The 13,844-nt window shown below is 42.1% G+C and overlaps 1 protein-coding gene across 2 annotated transcripts in view; it reads right to left on the bottom strand.

Moving 5' to 3' along the window:
• Window positions 1-13,844, bottom strand: part of strn (striatin, calmodulin binding protein) — a 127,845-nt gene that overhangs the window by 70,760 nt on the left and 43,241 nt on the right. For both annotated transcript variants that reach the window (XM_085996734.1, XM_085996735.1), the window contains exon 2: window positions 6,398-6,501. In XM_085996734.1, coding sequence (XP_085852860.1) covers window positions 6,398-6,501 — 104 coding nt within the window. The remainder of the gene's footprint in view (window positions 1-6,397; window positions 6,502-13,844) is intronic.

Here is a 13,844-nt window from a genome sequence, read left to right as displayed (position 1 = left end):
TTGGATACTGCTCGAGAGACCAGGACAAGCAAACTTGGAAGAACTGTTTACCATTTAAGATCACAAGCATTCTTCCTTCAAGGAAACCAGAAGTGTGTAAGCGCAGTTGCTGACTTAACTATTAAACATCTTGAAATACCCATCAGATACTTGCCTGAGATTGACAAGCTTGTTCTGTGCAAATTACAAGTAAAAATCATTGCAATCAGTCATCCAGGAGTAAATAATGTTAGCTAGGCTACCACGAATACGTATTTTGCTTACTAAATAAGTTTGAAACATTACACAGACATACGAGATCCATTATTGCACTCTAGCCATGTTCACTGCCAGTGTGGTATTGTAAAATTGTTTAAACTTCTCGGATACAAGAGCAGTCCAAACCATCCTAACTTATTTAGAACAAAAAGTAATAAAATCCACTTTTGTAAATCAAGTGGCATTTCTTGGATTGCTCTGAACTGTAACCCAAAATATCTCAAAGTGCTTTACATATTTTGAAGTACAGGGACTGCTGCACAGGCAAACATAGTAAATATTTTGCACTTGGATCTCGCATGTGGCAATGAGATGTATGACCAGTTAATTTGTTACTGAGCATGTTGTTTGAGTGAGGAATGATGGAAAGGAGAACTCCTGTTCTTTGAATAGTCCAGAGGACCTTTTACATCCACCCGAACTGGTAGATGGTGGCTCAATTTGACACTAGTGCAGTACTGCTCTGCTGGGGGTGCTGTCTTTTGGATGCGATACCATTCCGAGGTCCCGTCTGCTTTCTCAGGTGGACGTAAAAGATCCCACATGTGAAGAGCAGGGGAGTTCTCCAGGTGTCCTGGCCAACATTTATCACTCAACCAACCCCATTAAAACGGTTTTAATTGTTCACTTATCTCATTGCAGTTTGTGGGACCTTGCTGTGGCAGATTAGCTGCTGTGTTTCCTATATTACAACAGTGACTACACTTCAAAAAGTACTTCATCAGCTGTGAAGCGCTTTGGGATTCGAGGTTGTAAAAGGTGCTACATAAATACAAGTTCTTTCCATCTCATCTGACGGCCAGCACCTGCAACAGTTCAGCACTCCCTCCGTTGTGCACTAGAATGTCAGTTTAGATTATACGAGGTCCTTGATTGGGCCTTGAACCCACAACCTTCTGACTCAGATGAATCATTGCCACCAATTGAGCCTTTTTTTTTGGAGTGGATCCAACAGAGAACAGTGACTTTAGAACCATTGTGGCACTATTTAGCTGTTGTTACATTGCACTGATAAACACTAGTGGCCACCGGTTCCAGATGTGCAACTGACTGCAAAGCAGCAATAAATTTGTCTGGACTCACCAAGGCCAATGGTTGGGACCATCTACTTTTACCTAAGTTTACCTTTAGGTACAGCTAGGTGTCCTTGACTCATCTGTCAGGAGCCAGCACCAATAGCCATCTCACTATAAAAGCAGCTTTTGTAAAAAAAAAAAAAATTACCTGCTCATTACAGCAAATAGCAATTGGTTGATTGACTCTTACAGTAATTATGACATTTTTACATCTCAAACTAATATTTTGAAATTTTTTATTTGCAATTTCTTAAAAAGTAACAGATTCTTTAAAATGTAAGAACATGGTTGCATTAAAAATTAATTAAAAGACTTGCATTTATATAGCGCCTTTCACGACCACCAGACGACAAAGTGCTTTACAGCCAATGAAGTACTATTTGAAGTGGAGTCACTGTTGTAATGTGGGAAACGTGGCAGCCAATTTGCGCACAGCAAGGTCCCACAAACAGCAATGTGATAATGACCAGATAATCTGTTTTTATGTTGGTTAAGGGATAAATATTGGCCAGGACACCAGGGGTAACTCCCTTGCTCTTCAAAATAGTGCCATGGGATCTTTTACGTCCACCTGAGAGAGCAGAGGGGACCTCGGCTTAATGTCTCATCCGAAAGACGGCACCTCCGACAGTGCAGCATTCCCTCAGCATTGCATTGGAGTGTTAGCCTAGCTTTATGTGCTCAAGTTCCTGGAGTGGGACTTGAACCCACAACCTTCTGACTCAGAGGCGAGTGTGCTACCAACTGAGCCACAGCTGACAAACAATTAATATGGATAGCTAAATTAATACCCAAACTGGATACTGACATAAGAGGGGGATTTCCTGTGCGTTAGGCATATGATACGGATTATCAATTTTACTACACCAGCCCCCTTAATGTTACGAATCCTTTACCATGCACACCAAATACAGAGTAACAATACCAATTAGACTCCAATTTCTCTGACAAAAGCAAAATACTGCAGATGCTGGAAATCTGAAATCAAAACAGAAAATTCTGGAAATATTCAGCAGGTCTGGCAACATCTGTGGAGAGAAACAGAGTTAATGTTTCAGGTGGATGACCTTTCATCTGATGCTGCCTGAGCTGCTAAGTATTTCTAGCATTTTCTGTTTTTATTTCAACTTCTCTAAATTGGGTTGAAAATTAAGCTTAATTATCGAGCTGACCATATGTGAAGGTGTGTGTGTACAGGTTAGAAGCTGGGTATTCAGCTGTGAGTAGTTCACCTCCCAACTCCCCAAAGCCTCTCCACTACCAACAAACGACAAGTCAGGAGTGTGATGGAATACTCTCCACTTGCCTGGATGAGCGCAGCTGAAACACTCAAGAAACTCGACACCACCTAGGATAAAGCAGTCTGCATTATTTGCACCTCATACCCTAGCCTAAACATCCACCCACTCCGCTACCGGCGTACTGTGGCTATAGTGTGTACTATCTACAAGTTGCACTCGCCAAGGCTTCTTCGGCAGCACTTTCCAAATCTGAAGCCTCCACTACCTAGAAGGAAATGGGCTGCAGGTGCATGGGAACACCATCACCCTCGAAGTCAGAAACCATCCTGGCTTGGACATCCATCATTACTCATTCAACATCGTTGGGGCAAAATCTTGGAACTCCCTATCTAACAGCATTGTGGGAGCACCTTCACCACACTAACAGCAACGGTTCAAGAAGAAACATTCTTGGGGTAACTAGGAATGGGCAAAAATGCCAGCCCTGCTAGAGATTACCCACATCCCAAGAATGATTAACTTTTATGATACCCTAAATCAAAAACTCTCGGCACTCACGAGCTGATAAAAGTTTAATTTTTTGAATACTAAATAAAGGAAGGGATAAGCAGCAGCAACTTAAATGCGCACAGAACCAACCACTTCTGTATCCCTACGTTATGAATCATGACTATCCAACTAAAAAGAGATTCTCTGCAGTACCAAAATAACACGAGCTTAAGCTCTTGCCTTTCAAAAGTTTACAAAACTGGTTTGCAGCATACACGTGGGAGTATGGTATTATAGCTATTATTACTGAGACATGGCTGAATGAAGGGCAGGAACAGCAGCTCAACATTCCTGGTTACAGGGTTTTCAGACGAGATAGAGGGGGATAAAAAAGGAGGGGGGTCCCAATATTGATTAAAGAAACAATTACAGCTGTGAGAAGGGATATCTAAGGATCATCCAACGAGGACATATGGGTTGAACTGAAAAGCAAAAAAGGGGCAATCACACTGCTGGGAGGGTACTATAGACTCCCCAAACAGTCAGATAGAAGAGCAAATACTGTATGTAGGAAATTTCCAAGACGTGCAAAAATAGGGCAGTAATAGTAGGGGATTTCAACTTCACTAATATTAACTGGGATAAAATTAGTGTGAAAGGTATAGAGGGAGCAGAATTCTTAAAATGCATTCAGGAGAACATTTTTTAGCCAGTATGTAGCAAGCCCAAAAAGAGAGGGGGCGGTTCTGGATCTAGTTTTAGGGAATGAAGCTGGGCAGGTGGAAAGGGCATCAGTGGGAGAGCATAATTCAGTTAGATTTAGCGTAGATATGGAAAAGGACAAGGATAGGCCAGGAATTAAAGTTTTCAATTGGGGAAAAGCTAATTTTACTAAGCGGAGATGTGATTTAGCCAAAGTGGACTGGAGACAGAAACTTGAAGGTAAATCAGTGGCAGAGCAGTGGGAGGCATTCAAGGAGGAGATAGTGAGGGTTCAGAGCAAGTATTTTCCCTTAAAGAAAAAGGGTGGGACTAACAAATCTAGAGCTCCATGGAGGTCAAGGGGCATACAGGGAAGGTAAAGAAAAAAAGGGAAGCTTATGAGATACCGAGGGCTTAATACTGCAGAAAGCCGAGAGGAGTATAGAAAGTGCAGGGGTGAAATTAAAAAAGGAAATTAGGAAAGCAAAGAGAGGGCATGAAAAAAATATTGGCAAGTAAAATCAAGGAAAACCCCAAGATGTTTTATAAATATTTTAAGAGCAAGAGGATAACTAAAGTAAGAGTAGGGCCTATTAAGGACCATAAAGGTAACCGTGTGGGGGCGGAAGACATGGGTATAGTTCTTAATGAATACTTTGTGTCTGTTTTCACAAAAAGAGAGGGACAATGCAGGCACTGTAATCAGGGAGGAGTGTGAAATATTAGGTGAAATAAGCATACTGAAAGAGGAAGTATTAAGGGGTTTAGCATCTTTTAAAGTGAATAAATCCCCAGGCCCGGATGAAATGTATCCCAGACTGTTAAGAGAAGCGAGAGAGGAAATAGCAGAGGCTCTGGCCATCATTTTCCAATCCTCCCTGGCTACAGGTGTGGTGCTGGAGGACTGCTAACATGGTACCGTTGTTTAAAAAGGGAGAAAGGGATAGACTGAGTAATTACAGGCTAGTCAACCTAACCTCGGCAGTGGGAAAATTATTGGAAAAAATTCTGAGAGACAAGATAAATCTTCATTTAGAAAGACGGATTAATCAGCGACAGTCAGCATGGATTTGTTAAGGGAAGGTCGTGTTGTGACCAACTTGATTGAATTTTTTGAGGAGATAACAAGGAGGGTCAATGAGGGTAGTGCGTTTGATGTAGTCGATACGAATTTTAGCAAGGCTTTTGATAAGGTCCCGCATGGCAGAATGGTCATGAAAGTAAAAGTCCATGGGATCCAAGGTAAAGTGGCAAGTTGGATCCAAAATTGGCTCAGAGGCAGGAAACAAAGGGTAATGGTCGAAGGGTGTTTGAGACTGGAAGGCTGTTTCCAGTGAGGTTCGGCAGGGCTCAGTACTGGGTCTTTTGCTTTTTGTGGCATAGATCACTGATTTGGACTTGAATGTAGGAAGTATGATTAAGAAGTTTGCAGATGATACAAAAATTGCCGTGTGGTTGATAATGAAGAAGAAAGCTGTAGACTGCAGGAAGATATCAATGGACTGGTCAGGTGGGCAGAATAGTGGCAAATGGCATTCAATCCTGAAAAGTGTGAGGTAATGCATTTGGGGAGGGCTAACACGGTAGGACACTGAGAAGGGGAAGAGGATCAGAGGGACCTTCGAGTGCATGTCCACAGATCCCTGAAGGTAGGACAGGTAGATAAGGTGGTTAAGGCGGCATACGGGATACTTGCCTTTATTAGCCGAGGCATAGAATACTGCATGCAGTTCTGGTCACCACATTACAGGAAGGATGTGATTGCACTGCAGAGGAGATTTAAGAGGATGTTGCCTGGGCTGGGGAATTTTAGCTATGAGGAAAGATTGGATAGGCTGGGGTTGTTTTCTTTGGAACAGAGGAATCTGAGGGGAGACCTACTTGAGATGTATAAAATTGAGAGAGGCCTAGATAGAGTGGATAGGAAGGGCCTATTTCCCTCAGCAAAGGGGTCGATAACCAGGGGGCATAGATTTAAAGTAATTGGTAGGAGGTTTAGAGGGGATTTGAGGAGAATTTTTTTCACCCAGAGGGTGGTGGGGGTCTGGGACTCACTGCCTGGAAGGGTGGTTGATGCAGAAACGCTAATCACATTTAAAAAGTACTTGAATATGCACTTGAAGTGCCATAACCTACAAGGCTACGGACCAACTGCTGGAAATTAGGATTAGGCTGGATAGCTCTTTGTCGGCCGGCATGGACAAGATGGGCCAAATGGCCTCCTTCTGCGCTGTAAATTTCTATGATTCTGAATACTAAATAAAATGGAAACAGAAAAACACATGGAGCCAATAATTTTTAAATTCTTATAGCAGATTTAAAATTTGTTTTAAGTATAGTAATACTACCACAGCCCTCGAGGCATTAAACTGTGCATAGACTTACTGTTTTTATGATTACAAAAATAAAACCATCTAGAACTCTATATTGAAACCAGTAGAACATTGTGTGGAAATCAGTTTAACGAGATACAAACCTATAGGAAAAGCTTATAATATTTGTTTCACAGTAACGGGAAACTTCAAAGGGACATTTTTATAAAGCAGCGTTTTATTCTACTGAAGTACTTTTTTTTTTAAACTACATTCTTTAACTAGATTACAGCGTGAATAAAAATGTTAAAAGCCACACCTTTCCTGCTTTAAAGCATATTCAAGCATTTTAATTCTTCTGACCAAGTCCTTCTTCAAGTTCTCCTGGCCTTTCCTCTCCCCTTGCAAGAAAGAAATCTGTGCCTGAAAGAAAAAAGCAGAAGAGAATCACCTACTAAGTTCAAAAGTAGGGGAAAAGGTGCAGGTTAGCACATTTCTAGATTTCAAAGCAATGAAAACATTTCTCTAGCAGGGTAAAAATACACCATCTCAGCAAGGTCGAATTGGTAACAATGCACATGGTGTAAATACAGGCCATTAAAAATTCTCCTTTTTTAAAATCAAAAATTCAATCCTAGGCAATAAAAGATTAATCACATTTGAGACTATGTGTCAACACAACTTTAGTCCCTTTCCATGGTCTAGATAGAGATATATAGAGATAGAGATATATTTAAAATTATACCCACAATTTCTATAGGCAAGTTATTTCCCTTTAGTTTGAGGGAGGCTCCTCCACTCAATTAGGTTTAGGCTATTGCACAAAAACCAGAAATGTAACTCAAGCATCCTTCATTTCACTTTATCCTCAGACAGTCCTTTAAACAAGTGGTTTACACATGTACCAAATACATTAACCAGATCAGAGTTCTCATCCCATGAACCAAGACTGCAAATTTCAGTTCCGATCAAATTTCAGTCACTTCAGTTGGGCATCTCCATCTACTATAAGGATTTCAGTAAAAAGTCCTGTTTAGTTACAAGGCAAGCATATAGGCATGGGCATCATTTCATGCCAAAGGTGCTGTACTACCAGAATCTAGGAACAGCACTTCCTTATAGTGGAGAAACAGTGCCTCCTCATGGGAAGCAAAACTACTGTTCTGATAAATTGCTGGCAATATTTGTATAATTTGGTTACACTTTCCTCCTCAACCCGCAAGGTATGGAAGGCAAGAGGAAATTATTTCGGCAAAGGAACCGGGAATCTGTGTTTTCTATAGGATATACATACAGTTTTCTTTAAATACACGTACAAGCATTGAAAACTATATATGTCACCAGGGACTGATGCACAGATTACAGGGTTGTACATATGGCTATACTGTTGGCCTGGAGACAGTGATGCATTATTTCAGTATTATGTGCCATGATAGATGGGATCACTGGATATAGATTGTGCTTAATGTTGTATATACAGTATATTCCCTCAGTGAGAAGCTCTGGGTTGAGTTCGGAGTCATTCAGCGCAGTTCCCTCACCTTTTGCCCTGCCAATAATCTAGTATCTATGCAATAAGTAGATGGATGGTTGCATAACTAGAGCAATTTATGTATTCCTTCCTAAGGAAACAGTACATCAACCAAGCGGATTAGCCCGACATAAGAAGTAGTCTGTTGCTGCGGTATTGGAATATTTATTTTGCATGCATAAAACATAGTATAGATCAAAGCCGACTCATACAGACTTCAAAATGATTGCAAGATATAATGTATATCTGGAATAAGCAGAATTATTTTATCTAGAAAAGGAGTGCATGTAAATCAGTTGCTAAAAATTCCACATCTTCCTGTAACAGTGCATTTCACAACATCTGATCGTGGGCCATAAAAATTATATTCACCCCACTCCAGTGACAATTCAATCTAAGTACAGTAGCAGTTTACATCAAGTGCGTCAGCACAAAGAATCCTCTGGGCCGAGGGATTTTCTCAGAGAAATTCATAATCCTGGAAGAGGCTTTTTGATCAACAGAACCCTCATTTTTGATGGCACTCTATAAAATGAAATAGCTAGAAAACAATCTTTTCTTCCACAAATCCTCGATAGGGATTCAATCCACAGGATTAATCCCAGCAGGACCTTTGCAAAGTTTGATAGATATCCACGATGTTTGAGGATATTTCAGACAGACTGTGGCCCCAGGTGCAATCGGCGGAATTTTTGCAAGAGGCTACTAACAGCAGGCACGATGGAACCAAGATGCAGTAACTGATCTGACGACACAGGAAGAGTGAAGTTTAAAATTTACAGTGCCAGCTAGATATGTCACTTCACTGACACAAATAATAAAAGTGCCAACACTGAAAGCAGCAGGGCAGTATTTATGCGTGTGATCAGTCACACAAATGGCCGACATGACTGGGGTTATGTTACCTCAGCCCCACAAATGTGTGAAATGAATTGGGATTAACAAACTGCAAATTAATTAGGGTGAGATGATTTGAGACACAAACCAGGGGAAAATATGGCAGGAGAGAAATTCTGCACCCATATAACCAAAGATGTGGGTGCCCTGCTATGACATACAGCACTGTCAATCATGTAGCTCCATTTTCAATAACTTGCATGCACATAGTGCATTTAATGTAGAAAAACTTTCTAAACCGCATCATAGAGGTGCATGGGAGAAAAGGATGCCGAGCCAGAGGAGGAGTCCCCAAATGCTTGGTCAAAAGGGACAGGTTTTAAGGGGCTGGGGGAGTAGCTTAGGGAGGTTATTTCAAGAATGTGGGACATAGGTGACAAATAATGCTGAGAAGGGGGATGTGCAATTAAGAGGAATGGAAAGATTGCCAGTGACTGTAGGTGCTTAGAGATAGGGAGGGGCAAAACCATGGTCTGATTTAACCATAGGGATGAGAATTTTAAATTTGAGGCATTAGGGGGCTGGAAGCCAAAGTAGGGCAGCAAGAATGGGGGGCAGGGAGAGGAGGTGGTGATGAGCGAGCAGGATGCTATGGAAAAGGATATAGGCAACAGAGTTTTGAAGCTTACAGAGCATGGAGCAGAGTCCAGCTAAGAGTGTGCTGGGGTGACTCAGTCCAAGGCGACAGATGCCTCTATAAAGGGTTTCAGCAGATGGGTTGAGGTGAGGTTGCAAGTAAACAGTCTTTGGTAGAGAGGATATGTGGTTGGAAGCTCAACTTGTGTTCGAACAGGATGCTGAGGTTATGAACAATCTGGTTCCGCTTGATATGTGCCAGGGAAGACACCAGAACCAGTCATGGGGTAGAGTTTGTGGCGTTGGCCAAAGATGATTACTTCAGTCTTTCCAATGTTTAGCTGAAGGTGGTTATGGCTCACCCAGGCCTGGATGTCACACAAGCAGTCCGACAGCACAAAGGCAATGGAGGGTTGAGATGTGGTGGAGAGGCAGTACTGGGTACCAGTGTAAATGCAGAAACTGATCTCATGTCTTGGCAGATGATGTTACCAAGGGGCAACACATAGATAAGGAAGGAATGGGGCTAAGGATAGATCCTTGACGCGGACTCTGGAGGAGACAGTGCAGGCCTGGGAAGCTACTGCTGGAGATGCTCTGCTACTAGCACATATAGAAGTGGAACCAAGTGAGGGCAGTTCCACTCAGCTGGACAATAGAGTGAAAGGCGTTGGAGGAGTATGGTGTGGTAGACTGTGCTGAAGGCTGCAGACAGGTCAAGAACGACGAGGAGGGATAATAGACCACAGTCACAGAGAATGTCATTCGTGGCTTTAGTAAGCCATTTTGATGCGATAGAAGGATTCAAACAGGGGGCTGGAGAGATGGGCATGGATCTGGGAAACAACAACATGTTCAAGGACTTCAAAGATTAAAGGAACAATGGAGATGGGGCAGTAGTTACTGAGGACAGTGGGTTTAAAAGGTGGGGTTTTTGAGGAAGGGGGTCAAGGATGTCAGTTTTTAAAGGGAGGAGGACAATGCCAAAGGAAAGAGAACTATTTACATCAACTAGCACAGGACCCATGAAGGGCAGTTTTGTGGTCAAAAGTTTGGTGAGAATGGGATCAAGGGATCAGGAAGTGGGCCTCAGACAAGATGAGCTTGGCGATTTTAGTCAGCAAAGCTTTTGGAGGAAAGTGTCTTTTATAGATGTCCTGTTGCTAAAGCTTCTCGGTGGGCACTGCAATTCCTATGAACTGACAATATGGCGAAAGATTGCCATATATTTTTTACAGTACAGAAAACCTCTGAATAAAGACAGGTCCTTAAAATTCAGACAACAGTTTACCTCCTCACAGAATCATGTGGCATCCCTCTGTTCACAGCTCATTCAGGCCTCACTTATATCTATTAATTAATACTGTGTGTATAATTCAATTAGAACTTAGGCTAAAAGCTTCTGCCCCCTGGCTAATCTACACATCAACGAACTGTCTGCATCTTGCAGACAGCTCATCTCATAGAAAATGTGGATGAATCAGTATAGTTTCATGCATTTGCCACTCCCAAAGACAAATGAATTATTTTATAGGCAGCTATCAAAGCCAATTTGTAATTCACATTTACTTTTTCTTAAGTTATAGCAAAAGAAAATGCATGAACCTTTTCCGATAAAATATCTGCTTTTGTCATATTCTCATCTCGAATTATTCCATCCTGGCCTGCTGTTCTCCGGGCAATATCCCTCCCTTTGGCCCAGCAGCATGTCATCACCTCAATCCAAACCTATTCCTAAAACCAATTACATTCACAACTAGATATTTAGGCAACTTCTTGAAAAAGAATGATGATTTATATTGCAGGACTGCATTCATTGGAAGCACTTTGACAATATATTAAAGATGTTGGTGCTCCAAATTCATCCTATTTACATTGTGGGACTGAATTCAAGGCATCCAAAAATGTAGCTACAAAAACACTTTTTTTATATTAGCTACTCTGTTGTTGTGCCTCCTTTCCCCTTGCCCAAGTGTCGAATTATGGGCAGAGATAATATGATTTATGGTTTTCATGATTCACTTGATCCCCCAAAACACTGGTATAAACCCTAGAGGCAAAAATTCAGTGGCGCCCCCTTTGGCGCGCTAACTTCGCCGGGGTGCTACTTTTAGCGCCCCGAAAAACTTAGTACCCCTACGTCATAAATTCAGTGGTAGTGCCCCAAGCAGGAGGCACGGCGCTACTGGAAGCACTCCCCCTCCTTCCTGGGACGCTACCAGTGAATATCACGGTGGTACGTGCAACAGCACCACGTAGCGCTGCAGTATTGCAGGCATCCCGCCCCTGATTAAAGGGGAGGGGCCTAGCGCTGTGTGCACCGGGACCCTGCTGGACCACCGGGGAGCAGGGTGCCAGGAAAGCAGCCTGGCTCTCAAGAGGAGGGCCGGGCTGAGCGATCACGGCTGGCACCCCGAATAAAAAAAGGGGAAGGGGGCAGGTGCTGAAAAGTGGCCAAAAAAATGGCCGCCCGACACCTGCCCCTTAACTTGCACCGCCACGGCTGCAAAAACGCCACCCTGACCCTGTCTGACATATCATCCGGCGATAGGTCAGGGGGCGCAACTGAAGTTTGCAGCTGGGGCGCAAGCGGGGTGCTGCGCACAGCGATGATATCACCGGAGGCGCAGCGCCACAGGGCGCTACTGGCTACCGCGAACCTCCTGCAAAATTTCGCGAGAGGCGTTAGCGGTGCCGCGCCCGGGCCTTTGCGCCCCGTTAGCACCCCCTGGGGAGGCGCAAAGCAACCCAATTTTTCCCCCCATGAATCTTATAAAAACAGAGCTTACTCAGTTAAAAAAGCAACATAAATAAACCATCGTCTTATATCTAAGTAAATGAAAACATCACAGAATACAATCCCCAAAAGACCAATAAAATCCCATGTTTTAAAAACAGAATTTAACAGTCACTGCAATTAGAGCTCCGGATTATGGGTTTATTATTCTCTCAGGAGCCGTATACACTCAACACTAATTTAGTATTGGAATTATGTACAGAACTACTGTAATTTTACGAGCGAAATAATTAGTTTATATAAAGTTTACCTGATGCTGGTGGATTGTTTGAAATCAAGAATTCTATGGACTGATTCCCTGGTATACCGGACAGGGATGATAAGTTACAAGCACTGTGGCTACATAAGATGAATAAAAATCTTTGGGATCAATTACTTGCGTTTTTTCCCTGTTGCGTTTTTCAGCAAAATACCTAAACGATCCCTCTGGCAGAGATTTGAAAACTGTTAATAGGATGGATTATATGTTTAACCTGTGCAATACTGGTCCTAAACTGATTCAGAGGTATGAAACTGAGCATGCAAGAATCAGGGATCTAAATAGCTTCAAGTCATATTCTGTGTTGCAGTTCAGCTAGAAGTAAAAATCGGAATTTACCTTTACTGCCTTATTTACAGTCTTACATACCTCTATAAAGAGGTCACTTCCCAGTTGCCTCATTTCAAGGCTCAAAAACCCAAGTTTTTGGTCATGGCTGTCTCAGACTAAGCATCAGTCTCATAGCTCTTTCTTGAACCACTTCTAGGGCTTGAACATCTCCCTTGTATCTCTGGTGACTCGAAATGGATATGGAATTCACTAGGCAGTCTGAGTGGGGCACTATACCGTTTGAGCATGATTTCCTCTTACTTATATACTCTTAATTATATAGTTCAGCATTCGGTTTGCTTTGCAGTGATTGGCCATGTTGAGCAGAGAGCCTACTAAAATCCCGAAGTACCTCAACTTCATCTTTAGCTATTGCAACACCGTTTGGAGTGCTTGAATCACCTTTTCCCTTCCTATTTTACACGTCCATATCAAATTTCATGTGCAATTATTCCACCCACTTAGATATTACATTATAGATATAATAGCATAGTGGTTATGTTACTGGACTAATAATCCAGAGGCCGAGAGTGCAAATCCCACCATGGCAGTTTGAGAAGTGAAATTCGATTTTTTTTAAAATTTGGAAATAAAAAGCTAGCATCAGTAAAAGTGACCATGAAGCATCAAATTGTCATAAAACCCCAACTGGTTCACTAATGTCCCTTTAGGGAAGGAAACCTGCCATCCTTACCCAATCTGGTTTTTATGTAACTCCAGCCCCACACCAACATGCTTGACTCTGCCCTCTGAAGTGACCAATTGTATCAAGCTGCTCAAGGGCAACTAGAGATGAGCAATAAATACCAGCCTTGCCAGCAACACCCACATCTCAAGAAAAAGTTTTACATTGTAGTTCCCAAACTGCCTTGGTCTTGTCTATAAATTTGATCAGTTTGCATTAAGCTTCTGAACCCAAGGCATTAGGATTCCCAACACTGAACATTACTGGATGTAAGCTCATGGTTAAGTGTGGGGTTGCTTTTGAGTAATAAAGTTAGAAAATGTTATTGTAGAGGTGTACTGTGGGGTGAATATGAAAGTAATAGGGCCTCAAAGGATTTGCAAAGAATTTTTAGCGATGTGCTCAGAAAAATAGAAGTGTTCAAGTATTTTTTGATGGGTTCAGGCTTTTTCAACCCATCAGGATGTTTCCTGAGCTTTTGGCAAAAGACACTGAATGACATACATTAATATGCAACAAAGCAACAGTTCAGTATTTATGAGGTTCCTGCTAAAGTTTAAGTACCTATTTTTAGGCATGGAGTGACAGCACAGCTTGCAGGTTTCTACAGTAGGCAACAGAGCTGGTGTAGAGTGCATCATCATCTTATTCATAGCTGCCAAAAAAACACTGTGGGAGGCATAGAACGTGA

The sequence above is a fragment of the Somniosus microcephalus genome, chromosome 9 (genome assembly GCF_052327205.1).
Source record: "Somniosus microcephalus isolate GS21.2 chromosome 9, FLI_Smic_1.0, whole genome shotgun sequence".
Lineage (NCBI taxonomy): Eukaryota > Metazoa > Chordata > Chondrichthyes > Squaliformes > Somniosidae > Somniosus > Somniosus microcephalus.
Note: the sequence above shows the minus strand (reverse complement) of the source record. Positions and strands in the feature narration are given on the sequence as shown.